Source organism: Sinohyriopsis cumingii, chromosome 9 (assembly GCF_028554795.1).
Source record: "Sinohyriopsis cumingii isolate HCF-2022 chromosome 9, ASM2855479v2, whole genome shotgun sequence".
NCBI classification, from domain to species: Eukaryota; Metazoa; Mollusca; class Bivalvia; order Unionida; family Unionidae; genus Sinohyriopsis; species Sinohyriopsis cumingii.
Window position 1 is genome coordinate 65117915 of NC_142969.1, and position 17739 is coordinate 65135653.

At 36.2% G+C, this 17739-nt stretch overlaps 1 protein-coding gene across 1 annotated transcript in view; it reads right to left on the reverse strand.

The window, feature by feature from the left end:
* Positions 1 to 17739, reverse strand: part of LOC149791929 (xanthine dehydrogenase/oxidase-like) — an 84116-nt gene that overhangs the window by 14779 nt on the left and 51598 nt on the right. Inside the window, exons 21-25 of the mRNA XM_089969495.1 lie at positions 16803 to 16872; positions 15827 to 15914; positions 14640 to 14726; positions 13970 to 14161; positions 1109 to 1254 (exon numbers count right to left, since the gene is read on the reverse strand). Of these exons, the coding sequence (XP_089825621.1) occupies positions 1109 to 1254; positions 13970 to 14161; positions 14640 to 14726; positions 15827 to 15914; positions 16803 to 16872 (583 nt within the window). The remainder of the gene's footprint in view (positions 1 to 1108; positions 1255 to 13969; positions 14162 to 14639; positions 14727 to 15826; positions 15915 to 16802; positions 16873 to 17739) is intronic.

Sequence of the window (17739 nt, forward strand, 5' to 3'; positions counted from 1 at the left end):
ACGGAATGACGTGAAGAACAAGTAGAAACACTATCAGTGAGAACTTTTTAAAGTTTTCAAATCATCGACGCTGTGACTCACTAAACAAATGACAGAAAACATTTGAAAAAGCATTAAGTACCAGATTTTCGTGTTGATAAATATCATTAGCACAGGCTCGTAACCCTTGTCATGACGTACAGATTCACTTGTTCTAACATTTACAATTTTGTAATAAGTTTCACACGAGATAAAAGCAAAGATAAAAACATTATCGTGCACTTGTTAAACACGCTTGACCAGGGTAAATAATTCCTTCTTAAGGTTTACAATTACTTAGATGATCACGTGCTGCGTTTTGTCGCTAGCATTTTGTTTGTATCGTTCCAGTCCGACTCTACCCATATCCAACACATTACTAAATTACTTGCAGACTAATATCGTTCCAGTCCGACTCTACCTATATCCAACACATTATTAAATTACTTACAGACTAATATCGTTCTAGTCCGACTCTACCAATATCCAGTGCAATACTAAATTACTTACAGGCTAGATATCGTTACAGTCCGACTCTACCCATCTCCAACATTACTAAATTACTTGCAGACTAATATCGTTCTAGTCCGACTATACCAATATCCAATGCAATACTAAATTACTTACAGGTTAGATATCGTTCCAGTCCGACTCTACCCATATCCAACATTACTAAATTACTTACAGACTAATATAGTTCCAGTCCGACTCTACCCATACCCAACACATTACTAAATTACTTACAGACTAATATAGTTCCAGTCCGACTCTACCCACATCCAACATTACTAAATTATTTATAGACTAGTATAATTCCAGTCTGACTCTATCCATACCCAACACATTACTAAATTACCTACAGCCTAATAAGACAATGCTTAATACGAATACAAATGTCAGAAAAATACGTCAAGTACTAACTGTACATAACCGTAAAGTGTCAATTTAAAAGAAATAAGGTTAAATTTGATAGTTTCGTTAGAGTCATCTTTCCTCACGATTAATGAAATAATTAACTTTAGACTGACAGACCATATTATAGAAGTAATTATGTAAGATATATACAATAATATTTCATAAATGTTCTAACTTGTTGAATTGCTGCACCGCTTCAACGCGGGCCTCATATCTGCTGTCCATGGCACATTTATCCCAGCATTCCCCAATAGTACAGTTCTTCAAAGACATGCCATAGGATAAAACGTCACCTTCCTTCAGATGATTTGCATATCTAACCTGTCAGAAGAAGAGAATGTATCTAATAATCAGGCTTATACTGAATTTATTCGGTGTTTCCTTTTTGAAGTTTTTCAAGGACACAAACTTGATAATGCAAACAGATTAAATAAATCAAGCAGTAGCTATGCGATTTTATTTTGAAAATCAAGTTAAGCTTGGGGATTATTGTCTTGTAAAAGTCTTAAATACAATGTTTTTTTTTATTTTATTCCAATCCATTTAGTACAAAGAATTTGTAGCCGGTGATTATATTGAGTGTGCTTTCTGTAATTGTGACACATCAACAGTCTCACACAAAACTTGTAGCTATTTTTACCAACTGATTCGTTCCTTTACTTAAAAGATGAATGCCATTCCGACCTCACGCCTTTTTCAACTTAGATTGAGAATCGTCGAGATTTGTGCACCGTTTAGAAAACGAAAACTTCTGCACGCACCTCGAATACTCATTGCTAAAAGCCATGATGAAACATACAGATTGTACATCGACCTGATTGAAAAGCGCACGAGTACAGGTCCATGCCACAATCAATTTTAATTCAATACATGTTGAAGCATAAACTGTGAAGTTGTTTGAAATCATGCTAGTTGTAAGCCTCTCAATAGCAGAATGTAAAGAGGGTTCAGTGTCATTAACAATATCACAAGCAAAAGGAACCACCCATTTCATTTTCTGGAAGGGATTGGGTTTACCTATATAGTAGTAAATGCCATGGCCTTATCGGGTTCGTGGATGTTTTTATTTCGAAGCAAGTGAGAACCGACCACCTCGTATAGACAGAATATCTTTCAGTTAAATATATCTATTTCGTTAATGAGATAATTAGAAATCAAACTTGAAAATCAAAGTTGTACATGTGCAACTAAATGCGGCATCATCTGCTATAATGGTTATGGTATATGAAATACTTGTATTTTTCTATACCCTCGAGACAGCCGACAAGGAATATTACTAGAACCACTTCCGAATGACATTAATTGCTTATGTCCGTTAAGCCAGGATTTATTCGCTGAATGTTTTACTCCGGTACGAAGAACTAGAAAGACAATGATTTGTTGTTTGTTTGTTTTTTAAACAATCATAATTGCAGATAGAACAAAAGGCATACATTTTTGTAAAATAAATATTTTACTGCAGACTTTGGGATGAACCAATAGTAAGTCCGAAGATTCTAATGCAGCTGCAGATGCAATAATTTGAAATGCATGGTAATAGTTCTCTCCAGTATTGAAACTATGGCACAGAGTAAAACAAGGGATATTAGGGAATCAGATTCGATCTTATTGTTGTTTTTGGGAGGGTTTAAACGCAATGTTCAGCTCACGGTGGGCTATAAACTGAGGCCAGTATAACTGGTGGAGTAAGCACCAGAGACGAATCACCGACCTATGGGAAATCTTTCTCATATACCCTCATTAGCCGAGCTCAAGAATCGAACCCACGTGGACAGACGTGATGCGGCAGTGATCGGTAAAGCGATTTAGTTTATTGGTCTCAGTTGAGAGGAAATCGAATCGGTTCCAGAGGTACAACTTCACATTACTTTAATTACACGATATGCGACACTAAATATTTCCAGAACATTTTCACCATGCCTACAATTTGACAAAATTAAGAACTCACGGCTTTTTCTTTCGACCTAGTGGTTCCGTTGGGGGGTAAATTCAACCATGTGTTTGAGCACAGTATGTTGTAAACAAGAATGGCAAAAAGAGAAAATGTACTTGTCGAAAGGCAAAATGGTACCTATTTTAAATAAAAAATATAATTTTTAAGTTGGAAACAACGATATAAATTATGTAAGATAACAATATGTGGAAACAAAGTTATAACTATAAAAGCAAACAGCTGAGAAGGCTTGAAATCGAGAGGGAAGGTATTCTAAACTGGGCATTAAAAACAAAGATAGTGTGATGATTGACAATAATAATAATAATAATAATAATAGTTTGTACGAAGTCTTGCCTGTTTTGATTAAGAACAAAACGCTTGAATATATGTAAAAAAGGACGATGTTTCATCATCCTACGTAAAGCATCTTTAATACACCGACTGATCACGTACATAGGGTGTACAATTATAATTTGGAGCTATAGTCACAGGTTTATCATTTATAAAAAAAGCAAGATATCATAAAAATTGAAAAGGAATTTAATTTATTCATAACTTACGTATAAAATATTGGACAGTGACATGGTGAATATCTGCATCAAGCCTTACAGAATATATATCTCGACATGCTAGTAATATGTTAATATGGTGGTTCTAATGTCTACAAAGATAGAAAGTATCATTGCTCTGGAATAAAGAGTTTTTAAAATTCGGTCGCCACCGATAAAAAGGGATCACCGACATAACTATAAAGGTAAAACGAAATGGTTACATTTTTCAATAGACAAGAACAATTATCAGAACGAACAAGTGTGTTAAGATTTCGATAACTTCATGGAGATAATGCACGAAAATAGTTATTTTTTAAACTTCTAGAACTATCGGCAGTGCTCAAAGAAATATATATTTCAAAAGCGAGCCCATGGCAAATGGCTTGAAGAACATCATCTGCCTTCACTAAAAGTCAAACGTGCCCAGCAAAGCTATATTTCTTTCCCAATCCCTCCAGGAAAACTAGTGGTAAGTCTCTGTAAAGTGTCGAATTTTGAATTGTATTGAACCTTAAAGTTGAATGCATTGAGCATTAAAATTTTATCAGATTTAAGCCAGAAAAGTCTTTGTGAAGGGTCACTTTGACCTTTTTTCTTTTCTCCCATGCATCCACCCCCATGTCCGTGTTAACACTTGATAGGCTAGAATTTATGACTGAGTGAGATTTGACCAGGGTATTGCAACGCTGTCCTGAGAAAGTAAAATTTGAGCTGCCAACCATAATCGCCTCATAGGAACCCATGTCAAATTGTCATTTTCAAAGGGAAACTGATATGCACCGTAAGCTAAGATCCGATGAAAGAAATGATTATCATGCAAAAAAATTTAAGAACGGCTGCTTACGATTGGCCAGAGTAAATTAAAACGTACACTTTAGAAGCAATGGAAATTTAAAAAGACGACCTTAGTCGAAATTCTTTAGTCTGAAATCCTGAAGGAGAAAAGTGGCTTTGAGGACGCCTAAAAAGAATAGGGCTTTCCTCGTTAAACAAGAAAAGGGCACCAGGTGGCTGACTAGTAAGAAAAGACAGGGTTTAGTGCTAGGACGCACAATTTCTGAAAGAGAACAGCAATAAGGTACGGAAGTTTAATTTTCCAACATTATTTTCTTTCTTTTTTATTGTTTGCTTTATGCAAGTGTGTTTAATATGACTAGGATCCATATTATCTATCGCTTATTCAATGTCATGGAAATCGGTTGATGCTCGAGTTGTTATGCAATTTATCTCTAATTTTACAGTTACTAGTTCATTGATAGTATTGACGATTGCATGCAATTCAAGTTTTCATATGTGTAGTATTCCATAGCGTTATATGAAATAATTTTCTTTGTCCGTTAGGACGATACTGATTATCGTGAGTTAATGATACTCGCATATTTATATCTGATTTTGTAATGTTTAAATAACCTTGTAAGTTAGGGAGTGCTGTGAGCTAGAATTTGTGAATTTTATGCAATTGTAATCGAGCATATGGTAGCGTAGGTAAAGAGATTCAGTAACGTTAGATATACCGCTAACGTGTTAATTATGCCCTGTCGCAGTAAAGCGAGGGTGAAGTTCTATCGGATTAGTTCAGAATTTATTGCCGTCAGATCAACGTATAGTCTTTGCATTTCTTCAAGCTCTGATTATACGCCTTCTGTATTGCCGTCAGGTCAAAAAGAGGTCTTCGTATTGTATCAAGCTCTGACTGTATACCTTCTGGATTCTTCTCGGGTTAATACCAAATCTATGCATTTCACCGAGCTCCGACTATATGCCTTCTGCACCGCCGTCAGGTCAATGTACAGACAATGTATTACCTTCAACATTACCGTCAGGATAAGGTAACATATACGTATTTCATCAAGATCTGACTGTATGTCATTCTTATTGCCGTCAGATCCATGTACAGTCTGTAATGTGTAAAGCAGAACGGTCTAAACAACTCGAACAACCCGGGAGCCTACTTCTCATGATAGTATTCTGACTCTTTTATAATTACAGCAAGTGTCAACTCCGTAGAATAACGGCTACCAACTCATTAAACTAAATGGATTAAAATATAATCTAGATAAACATTGTAATGAATACCAGACTGAAACAAAACACAAATAAATTATTTTAAATTTAATACATAACAGCGTTTTTGTTAAATACTTTGAATATCGCAGAGAAAGAATATCTGCATTAACATACATTTTAAAAGTTCCAGAAAGATTTATGATTTGTTAGAAAAACAATTGCTGATGATTAGTTACTATTAGTCAGAAGCAAAAAGAAGAAAATCAATTATACAAATGGTTCATGTACGAATTCTAGGATAGTAAGTTCCAAAATAAATGCAACAGAACGATACTCATAATGACTCCTTTTGTATGCATTTATGTTGGGACAGAACATTTCTACAATGCAGTGAAAGGTAATATATATTTTTATCCCATTAATGACTATTCAAGGGACAATGAGCTTGGTGTATCAGGGAAGAATAATAAAATTCCTGCTCATTTCCAGGATGAATTGAACTGTGTTCATGTTGCAGAGTTTTCTGGGCTAAAGTCAAAACCATATTAGTATTAAGCTTATTTCGAAGAGACAAGATAGGATATCCAAAATTATGTTATCAAAAACAATCTAACATTCTAAATGTAAAAAGAAAGCTCTTTTTTTATTTAGATCGTACAATCACGTGATGTATATCATAAAACCAAAAATAGCACTGTATGTGTATGACAACAGGTGCTACGTTACGGACACGAAGTACTGAAAAGCAAGTATCATTAACAGTTTGTGTCTTTTCTTGTACTGTTCTTTCTTTTGTTATATTTTAGCTTAATCACCATGTCTATTTGTATATCATCGGTGATGAAGTCATTTTTTGGTGAAGATAGTTTCAATGTATCTTTTGTACTTGCAGTAAAAGAAAAAGAAACATGGTGTATATCCTGAGAAATCTTTGATTACGGAGTTGCACTTTTAGTACAAACACAAATGTTAATAATTCAGAATGTATATAGCTAAATTTTAGTATGGTTAGTCCCTTTTTTACATCGCCAATGTTGCCACAATGATTGATCGTAATCAGTATAATGGTTCTTTGGTAAAAATCAACCAGTAGCTCTAAAGCACTTATCTAATTCATCTTCAGGTTGTTAGAAATCAACCAGCAGTACTAACCAACTGATCAACACGATAGTAAACTTCAGCCAGTACCTCTAAGCACTTATCCAATTCATCCTAATGATGATAAAGAATCAACCAGTAGCTCTAAGCACTTATCCAATTCACCCTAATGATCTATCAAATCACATCCTTAAACAAAACACTTTCTGTCGTAAGTCTTGTTGTATGAAAACTTTGTGCTAATGATAACAACATAATCGAAAAAGATCTTGCATTCATGTTCTATCAGGTTCAGTGCAAACATAGTCTTGCTATCATCGTGTATCCAAATTTTATTTGTTTAGATATAACAGTAATTAACCTGTTAACTACTATGCAGTATGTTATAGCTTATACTTCTCAAATCAAGCCAAATAAAATGGCTATCCGTGTTAAACTATGTATAGCTACTTTAATAATTTATGCGAGCATTTGTTGCTCATAAAAGAAATGCCTCATGTTTCTGTAAACAGTTGTATCAATTGAATTCTTTGGATTAGTTTGGATGTACTCTATAGGTACTATGATGCTTTTTATTGCTGAGTTGCAATACATTTCAAAATCACGTTTTCTATGTTTGTGCACGGTATTAAAATGCCCTTTAAACTCATCTGGAATAGAATCAAGTGTGATATTTGTTACAGTTGCTTTTGTCGCTACGCCATTTTTTCTCTCCCCTGTCAGCGTAAAAATCCCTTCTTCTACTGCTTCTTTATCATTTACTATTGCGCAATCGGTTCTCAAGAACCTGGTCTGTGAAACAGACACATGTTTTATAATTCGTAGTTTTGATTGATACCTTCTAGAGTCTTCTAAGCTTTTATAGGTGTTATTTTAAATCTGAAATCCTTTCGAAGATCAAAGCAATATAACTAGCAATGATCCGTAATAGTCTGAAAGTCAAATAATAATCAAGACGTCTTTCCATAGATATAACACTGAATAGCTTCTGCGCCGAATTATGCGCATTAGCTGCCTCTGATCTCAGTTTTCTACATTGATTGATTGATTGATTGATTTTATTTTTAACGGCGCATCAGCACTGTAAGGCTATTTAGCGCCAAACAAAATGTTATTTGTATAATCTTTTAAAAATTATGATAAGTCTCATATCGACCAGCGATATTAAAACACAAATAGTTAAAATTAAAATGGTAAGATGGTAACGGTGAAAAATAAAGCTTCCCGATCAACGGGGGATGTAAATGTTGTATGTTAATGAAAAATGATGAAAAGGTATTAAAAAGGGACGGTATATATATTGCATAAAATTGCACAAGGTGACAGCATAAAAGTTAGAGTTTAGAGTAAATATTTACTGCTTTCAGGAACTCTATAATACGAGTGATGTTTATAGTATCAAAAAGTTCTTTCATGTCATGCACTATGTAATAGCGATCGCGCGTAGGTTGCAGATCAAAACACTCTATCATAAAGTGCTTGACAGTGAATGGTTCATTGCAAGAAATGCACTCTGGTGGGTCTTCACCTTTTAGTAGATTGGAGTGGGTGATGTAAGTATGACCAATTCGGATTCTTGCAATTACTACCTCCTCCCTACGCATGGTTCTGTAGGAAGGAGTCCATTCTCCTAGAGTTGGCTTGATTGCATGAAGTTTGTTATTCACGGCATCATTCCATGATGCCTGCCACTTCTGACGAAAGAACTTTCTGATACAAGGTTTAAAATCAGTATACGATATTTTAAAATCAGATGGTTCCTGAGTAAGGGCCGTTTTAGCAGAGCGATCTGCTTTTTCGTTACCTTTAATACCAATATGGCTAGGTAACCAACAGTATATTATATTGTGGGAGACACTCAGCTCGGTATTTTTTACGAGTATGTTTTTCAATAATGGGTTCTCCAGTTTTCTATTGTGTAGTGACTGGAGTACTGATAGAGAGTCGGAGAAGATGATACTGTTTAAAATATGTTTCTTTTCTATATGTTGCAGAACAAAGTCTATTGCTCTCATTTCGGCTGTAAAAATTGATGTTCCATTTGGTAAGTGAACTTGCGTTGTGTGATTTCCACAAAAAAAGGCTGCAGCAGCCTTTTCCTCATCCTTTGAGCCGTCGGTATAAATTCTTGTGTAATTTTTATATTCGGTGAGAAGTTCTTGATAACAGTTGTGGAAGACGGAGGGGTTTGTCTCCGATTTTTTTCCATCGTGTAGCGTAAAAAGTACTTTTGGTTGTTTAAGTAGCCAGGGTGGTGTTTCGGAGATGGACGTTTTCTGAATTGTAGAAAGATCAATTTTTGAACTGTCAAGGTTGGATGATATTCTAATGCCAAAGGAAGGTATGGCGTTTGGTTTGTTTTCGTATAAGGTTTTGTATTTGGGTTGAAAAACAGCCGAAAAAGCAGGATTCTGAGGGTTTGATTTTAATTTGAGAGCATACTGTGCGGAAAGCATTTCTCTACGATGCGATAACGTGGTTCATTCGCTTCAGCTAGTAGGCTTTCACAAGGGGATGTTTTAAATGCTCCCAGAGCCAGTCTTACTCCCTGATGATGAATTGGGTCAAGCATATTCAAATATGATTTTCTGGCTGAACCATACACAATGCAACCATAGTCCAGTTTGGACCGTAAAAACGTTCTATATAAACTGAGTATGACTTTTCTATCAGCACCCCAGTCAGTGTGCGCTACTATTTTAAGTAGGTCAAGTGTTTTTAAGCATTTAGCTTTCAAGTTCTTTAGGTGTGGAATAAAAGTCAGTTTTTTGTCAAAGATAATACCTAAAAATGTTGCTTCCTCAACAACTGGAATAGGTGTTCCGTCCAGCGTGAGGTGAGGTTCTTCGTGGTGTCGTCGTAACTGACAGAAATGCATGCATACCGTTTTTTATTTTGAGAATTTGAAGCCGTTCGTACTAGCCCAATTTTGAATCTTGTTGATATTTTGCTGTAGTTGTCTTTCAATTGTATGCATGTGCTCTGATCGATAACATATTAGAAAATCATCAACGTAAAACAAGCAATCCACACCAGGAGCCAAACACTTGGTGATGCTATTAATATTGATGTTAAAAACAGTCACAGATAAAATACTGCCCTGGGGCACACCCATCTCTTGCTCGTGCAGATCTGAGAGGGTAGCCCACTCGTACCTTGAATTCTCTGTCGGAGAGAAAGTTGGATATGAAATAGGGCAGACGGCCTTTTAGACCTAGATCGTGCAGGTCATTTAGTATCCCGTACTTCCATGTAGTGCCATTGGCCTTTTCTAAATCAAAGAAAACCGCTACTAAATGTTCTTTCTTAATAAATGCATCGCGAATAAATGTTTCCAGTCTAACCAGATGATCATTGGTGCTACGGCCATATCGAAAGCCACTTTGAAAAGGAGATATTAAATTGTTAGTTTCCAAGTACCAGACAAGCCGAGAATTGATCATTCGTTCCATTGTTTTGCACACACAGCTTGTGAGTGCAATTGGTCGATAGCTGTTGGGGTCTTCGCTATCTTTGCCTGGTTTGGGGACTGGTATTACAGTTGCTTCTTTCCAGATTTTTGGTACATTACCAGTAATCCATAAATCATTGAAGAGTTTCAAAAGAGATGTTAATGATGATTCTGGAAGGTGTTTAAAAAACTGGTAATGTATTTCGTCAGGCTCAGCGGATGTATCATGGGCCTTATCTAAAGCCTCCCTAAGCTCCGATAGTGAGAACAATTGATTATAACTTTCCGAGTTGTTGGATGTGAATTTTAAACGTGACTTTTCTTTTTGAGTTTTAAGTTTTCGGAAGGCTTCTGAATAATTAGATGATGATGAATTTTTCGAGAAACTGTCAGCAAGAGTATTTGCAATGTCACGTTTTGAACTAAAGTTATTATTGTTCAGTGTCAGATGTCGGAGAGGGTTTTGTTTTCTCTTTCCGTTTATTTTGCGTATAGTGTCCCAAACTTTCTTAACAGAGGAACGAGAGTTTAAAGAAGAAACATATTTCTTCCACGATGCTCTTTTACTTTCTTTGATTGTGCGGCGAGCTTTGGCCCGGACAATGCGATATATATTTAAGTTTTCGGGCGTCGGATGATTATTAAATTTTTTTTAATGCTTCTCGGCGTAGTTTAATGGCTTCCTTACATTCCTTAGTGACCCAAGGTTATTGGGTTCTTTTACAATACGGCGAGGACTTGGGAACGGATTCGTCTGCAATCTCTATTAAAATAGATGTAAAATGCTGAATGGGGTCGTTAACATTGAAAACTGTATCCTCATTCAGCCTAGTTTTACAGAGTGTTTCAAACTTGGCCCAGTCGGCCTTCTTTACATTCCATTGTGGAATTACTTCATCAATTGTAGAGTTAAGATTTACAAGGGAGATTGGGAAGTGATTGCTGCTCTGAAGGTCATCAGCGACCTTCCATTCATAGTCCAAAAGCAGCGAAGGAGAACAAATTGTCAAATCGATGCATGTGTATATACCCGTGCCTGGGTGTAAATATGTTGGTGTTTTGGTGTTATATAGACACAGATCGTGTCTAGAAATAAAGTCTTCAACTTTGCGACCTCTGTCACTTATATGATTTGATCCCCATAAAATGTTATGGGCATTAAAATCCCCGAGTAAAATAAATGGCGCGGGAAGTTGTTAAACAAGGGTGTCTAATTCGTTTGGAACTAGATTAGTGTTTGGTGGTAAGTAAATAGAGCAAAATGTAATCACTCGATGAAGAGTGACGCTTACAACAATGGCTTGTAAATTTGTGTTTAAAGGGATGACGCTAAGAGGGGCTCTGATGTTCACAATAACAGAGACTCCTCCTGAGGCCCTGTCAACATTTTGAGAGTAGTTGTTAAACAGGGAGTAGTTTTTAAGTGTGATGTTATCTGCATTTTTCAAAAATGTTTCCTGAAGACATAGTACTGCAGGATCATGTTCGTTTAAAAGCAAAAGAATATCATGGTAGTTGGCTTTAAGTCCTCTACAGTTCCATTGTAAAATGGTGTTCTTCATTACAACTTTATAGTGAAGATTCTGGAACTAGGTTAGACCTTTCTCGGAGGCAATCTGTTTGGTTATTTATCTGGAGGAAGTACGGGGGTATATTCTTTGTTGTTAGGTCTGGCGCCACCTTGAGGACATGGAGCAGATTCTTCTGCATCCATATTCTCGAAGTCTCCAAACCTATTGTGCAGTTTTATTGGGTCATCAGACCCTTTTTGCTGCCTATTTGTTGTCGACTTTTTTTACTGTTTGGTGATCTTGGTGGTGGAGGATTGTTGAATGTTGTGTGCGTCGATGTTGAGTTTTTCTGGGGTTTGTAATGCGGAATGTTTGAGACGGAAGGGGATTCAGGTGGGTCTGTTTGGGTTTGGACGTCTTTCGTTGCTTTTTGGTTGCTCTTCACTATAGATGAGAAGAATGAGCCGGGGAGTGATGTTCTAGCTTGTACAAGCTTCCTGGCCTCTGGATATGGAATGTTGGATGTGTATTTGACCCTTTGGATTTCCTTCTCCTGTTTCCATGTATCGCAATCTTTTGAATTTGCATGGTGTTCCTTGCCACAGTTGACGCAATGCGGAGTGGCTTTGCACTCGGATTCCGGATGAGAAGGGTCTCCACATCGTCCACATATTTGGTTTCTGGAATAGCGGTCTTCATGATGACCGTATTTTTGACATTTGTACCATCGGAGGGGATTTGGTATGTTAACCTCAACCGTAACTTGTAGGAACCCAACTTTGACAACTTTAGGTACCGTTGGTTTGTTGAAGGTGAGTATAATGGTGTTGGTGTCCTGCAGATAGTTGTTTCGTTTGATACGAATCCTACGAACTGCAGTGACACCTTCACTTTTCATCCCCTCTACGATGTCTTTGTCGCTGACTCCAGCCAAGTCACGGCAACGAATGACGCCTTTTGATGTATTTAGAGATGTGTGTGCGAAACAAGTTACTGGGATGTCATGAAATACTTTAATTTTTTGAATGTTCTCAGTGTGTGCTTTGCGTTCGCTATCCACAAGCAGACTACCTGATTTGATCTTTTTAATGCTTTTTGGTTTGCCGACTAATCCAAGTATAGTCTTTTCGATTATAAATGGCGATAGTGCGGCTAGGGATTTGGTTTCATCTTTTGATTTGATGACCATGAAGCGAGGAAAGGATTCCACACTACATGGTTCATCATCTGAGTCAGTTCCCGTTTTGGTACGCTTATTTTGATTTTTTTGATTTTCCATCTTGGCTTGAATAAAAATTCAACACCCGTGCTCCCCACCCACCAATGAGCCCAACAAGGGGACACTTTTCAAGTGCCAGGGATGCACAGATGCCATACTCAGTTGATAAAATTACCTTTGATTGACCCTGAAGTCGCCAATTTCTAAGGTCGGTAAAATTACCCCCCGATTGACCCGTTAAGCCACCGCCTTCTAGGAAGTCTTCTAAGACTTGGTAAAGGGAAAGATTAAAGGAATAGAATATAGGGGCAACGGTGGTATCAAGAGAGATACAAAGAAAAAGAAAAAGAAGGTGAGAGAGTTAATAAAGACTTCCTAGGGCTCGGCGTGACCAGCCGATTTGTCGGAACCGGGCCCATCCCGACCACCCGTCTAAGAGAAGTAGAGGCCAAAGTAGTGTATTGCATGGAAAGCCTCTGCTCAACTACCAGGATCCTTTCCTCCCCCGACACGGGACGCAACCCACGGCAAACAGGTTGCCTCTACTTAGTCGCCTTTTACGACACGTAGCGAGGCACGTCGGGCTTATTCTACAACCCCGGACCCGCAAGGGGAAGTTTTCTACATTGTTCATGTTGCCTTGATTAATAATATTATTAATATTATTTATACTAATGGATAAAGGTGACTACAAATCTTCGTACGTCATGAAAATATTTCAGCCATTCAACTTGAGATAATCTCACTTCCATATAACATAGTGTCATTGCAAGCATTTTGTCTAAAATTGCTTTGTTAGTATCTCATTTTACCTTTATAGCAAATGAGCGTCCTATTCAACATTTTCGAACTTAAAATGATTTTAGATTTTTTGAAATTTTGCGATTCGTATGGTAGAACCTAAAAGAAAGCCACTATATATAATGATGTCATCTTACATTGTTGTGCTCCCTTTTCTCCACACACATGTGTGTTTGATGATATGCAATGAATTATATGCCTTTGAACTCCACTTACTCACTCACCCAAGCAGGTAAGTAAGCAGGCATCCATACCTGTGCCTGAGAGACTTGCAGAGTAATGGACATACGCAAGATTAAATCATACCTGTGCATGAGAGACTTGCAGAGCAGTGGACATACGGAAGATTAAATCTTACCTGTGCATGAGAGACTTGCAGAGCAATGGACATACGGAAGATTAAATCATACCAGTGCCTGAGAGACTTGCAGAGCAATAGATATACGGAAGATTAAATCATACCTTTGTCTGAGAGACTTGCAGAGCAATGGATATACGGAAGATTATTTCCTCTATCATCAAAGCGGCCTGCATGTTTCCAAAGCCACGCATGGCGGTTCCGGTAGCGGTATTTGTCTTACATACTCGGCCATTCAGTTTCAGATTAGGAATCTTATATGTCGATTCAAACATGAGCATTGTGTGTTCCAGCACCTGATGCAAATATGGAAAAAAAGCTGTTGTTAGACAATTGGTATTCGAAACAAGTAATGAACGTAACTCGCTAACAATAACAGCGACCATCGTCTTATATCATATCTTTCTGAGGATAAATTTGTTCATGCAGTAATATCTCCAACTAACAGGCAATAAAGTGTTATAATAGGATAGACATGTATATTTTGTATATAGTTTGCTTTGTGCATTTATCAAATTTTATTTTATTTTGTATACTTAATCAATCGTGTGTTCTTTTAATTTTGCTCTAATGTCATAATGTTCTACTCACACACACACCCCACTCCCAATAAAAAGATTTGAGTACTGTAACGTTATTTATAATGATTACTAAGGACATAACATTGTGTGACAGCTTTTCCTCTAACATGTTTTGCCATGTTTCACGAGACGGATAGCATATTCCATTAAAAGAATTGTTTAGTTTCGACAAAATTATGATGAGTCAACGTACCATGGGTGAATAATCCACGCTATGTCCTCCATCAGAATACAGATCAGCTTCCACTGCATTTATTTTTCCGCTTTTGTCGAATCCAACCTGATAATTGTAAATCTTACAGATAAATATTTTCCAGTCTTTGAAGTACGTCTTGCTACCTAACGACGTACATTAAGAAAAGCGTATAAAGTAATAGTCACGTCACATACATTCTGGGAACTTGGGTATTTGTATTTTTCTCCAAAGGTAAAATAGCAAATATCAAGGAATATAAAAGAAGCTATAAAAAGTGCAGAAAAAGGAGAACTAATTTGTATTTTGTTCATGAACGATTTATGTCAGAGATGTCCTGCAAGACATATTGACATTGCTCTGTACAAATATAAACGGCAAATGAATATTAAGGGGGTAACTCTGGATTTCTGAAAGAAGTATTGTACATTTGGTTTCGTGTGATGCATGCTAATGTGTATGTGTGCCTTGAGCCTTCATTCAAAAGTCACCTGCCTTGATATTGCTATCCAATCACCATTTCAGCGGTGATCTATGCAATAATCATCCTCGTTAAAATTACCATTGGGCATATTATATCCTGTTACGCATCTGGATCTAAACCCATATATGCACACAAACACAGCCCCTGGATCTAAATCACATGGATCCATACAAATAAAGCCATGCGATTAAAATATTTTATTCAAGGATTTAGTGATAGTGAATGCATGCAAACTTCTGTCTCCAGTACCTATCTGGCTTTCTTGGGTCTGGCTTATGGCAAGGTATATTGAAATGATACTTTCTTGGGTGTACCTTATGGCAAAGTATACTGAAATGATACTTTACTGGGTCTGTCTTATGGTAAAGTATACTGAAATGATACTTTCAGTGGTCTGTCTTATGGCAAAATATCCTGAAATGATACTTTCTTGGGTCTGTCTTATAGCAAAGTACACTGAAATTATACTTTCAGTGGTTTAAAGTTGGATTTTTGAAAATGTCTGGCAAGTTTAGCTTCCCCCCACCTCATATTTGCACACGCCATAAAATCTAGAAGTATAGTTTGCTTTGGTTATTTATAAATAAAAAGCGATCTGTTTCACAAATGGGTAATACATTAACTAAACATTTGGAACTAACGCTTTAGCCACAATGAGATCAACTAAGAATGCTCACTTTATTAAAGGAACACTGTTTCGTACCTTGTACTTTACGTAATAGGCATGCCTTTTGCCCGTGATTAGCATGTCGTCCTCCCTAGACAGAATGCATCGAATGGGCCTTCTCATCCTATGAGAGAAAAGTTGAATGTAAGTAGTAATTAGCTTTTCTTATTTAGATTATATCACAGTAATTAGCTTCTCTTATTTAGATTATATCACAGTAATTAGCTTCTCTTATTTAGATTATATCACAGTAATTAGTTTCTCTTATTTAGATTATATCACAGTAATTAGCTTCTCTTATTTAGATTATATCACAGTAATTAGCTTCTCTTATTTAGATTATATCACAGTAATTAGCTTTTCTTATTTAGATTATATCACAGTAATTAGCTTTTCTTATTTAGATTATATCACAGTAATTAGCTTCTCTTATTTAGATTATATCACAGTAATTAGCTTTTCTTATTTAGATTATATCATACTTCACACTATTCTAGGCCTCAGTGTGTTTTTAAAGGATTACATTGACAAAGGCATGACCGTTTGAGACAAATAATGCAAAATAAAAAGTGTAGAACATTCACTACCTGATTGAAACTTTATACATGCATGTATGAATGAAGTAATGAACTGAACATTTACAATACATTAGATAATCTTTCTGTACACTTTCTCATATTAACGGGTACATTCGTTAAAAATTCTTATAAACCAATTCTTCTTCTTTTCTTTCAAACAACAAAGTTCCTAAATATAAGAAATGTTTATTAGATTGTTTGCCAGTTCCGATATTGTGCTTTAATATGTCATCATTGACATGCATAATTATATTCTATGTGTTTAGACATTGGCATTCTGAAAAGTTTTAACATCGTACTCAGTTTTATTGTATCGAGTCATATGTCTTCTATCGTATGCTTTTCATGGCAAGAAAGTCATTGTTAATATTATGGAAAGAAATAAAGAAAGAAATATAGACAGAAAAAATGAAAGAAAGAGAATGAAGAATTACTTGTAAGCAGCAACAACAGCCGGACCAGATGCATGAAACTGACTTGTTACTTTTCCACCAAATGCACCTCCTGAAAAGAAATGACGAAAACATGTCTCAAGATTATTCTATCATCGGAAATAAAGAAATAAAGAGAAATCCAGTTAGCATATATGTCACCTATTTTAAAATATTTTGTTTCCATATGTAAATGGGACAAATGATCCAAATCTCAGCTTATAATCTAGTTTTTAATATTTTGTGATTAGGAATGTAAGTTCCTGAAACCAAATACGTACTCATTTGAAGAGGCCGAAGAATAAACAAGAAAAAACCAAAGTTTGTAAGCACTATAATACTTTAAAATAATTTTTAAAAGGTCAGAATGCACTTAATTCATATTTCTGAACATTACTATCTCATTTGTGCTACTAATAGAAACAAGCTTTGACTACAGAGAAGTCCAATATCGTCTAGGTATCATGTACAATTAATTTCTTGATGGTTATTATCAATCATTTATGTAGTCACAATCTGTTAATTCAATATTTTGTTATCAAGCAACTACGTTTCTACTGATGACAACTTGGCTTCTCCATGCATAAACAATTAGTAATAATTTAAACATGAGAGCTCTGCATGTCTAGAGTAAAGAACGCAATCATTTTCCTGGCACAATGTCATGTAAAATGAGTAAATTTACCTGATGTGTAATGTATTAGTATACAGTTGAACACTGCACTCATTACAGAGGAATGATATGATCAATTTGAAGATCTATTTGGACATTATTTACGGGGATGCAGCCTTGAAGTGTGGGAAGGTTTCATACTAATGCGATCGCGTTAGTATTCTCAGAGAGACAATTTGCTAAACACAGTTGCTCTCTGCTTCGAATACATTCCTTGATACATTACCTTTAGGATAATAGGCAACAAGGGGAGGCGGTGCTGAGAAT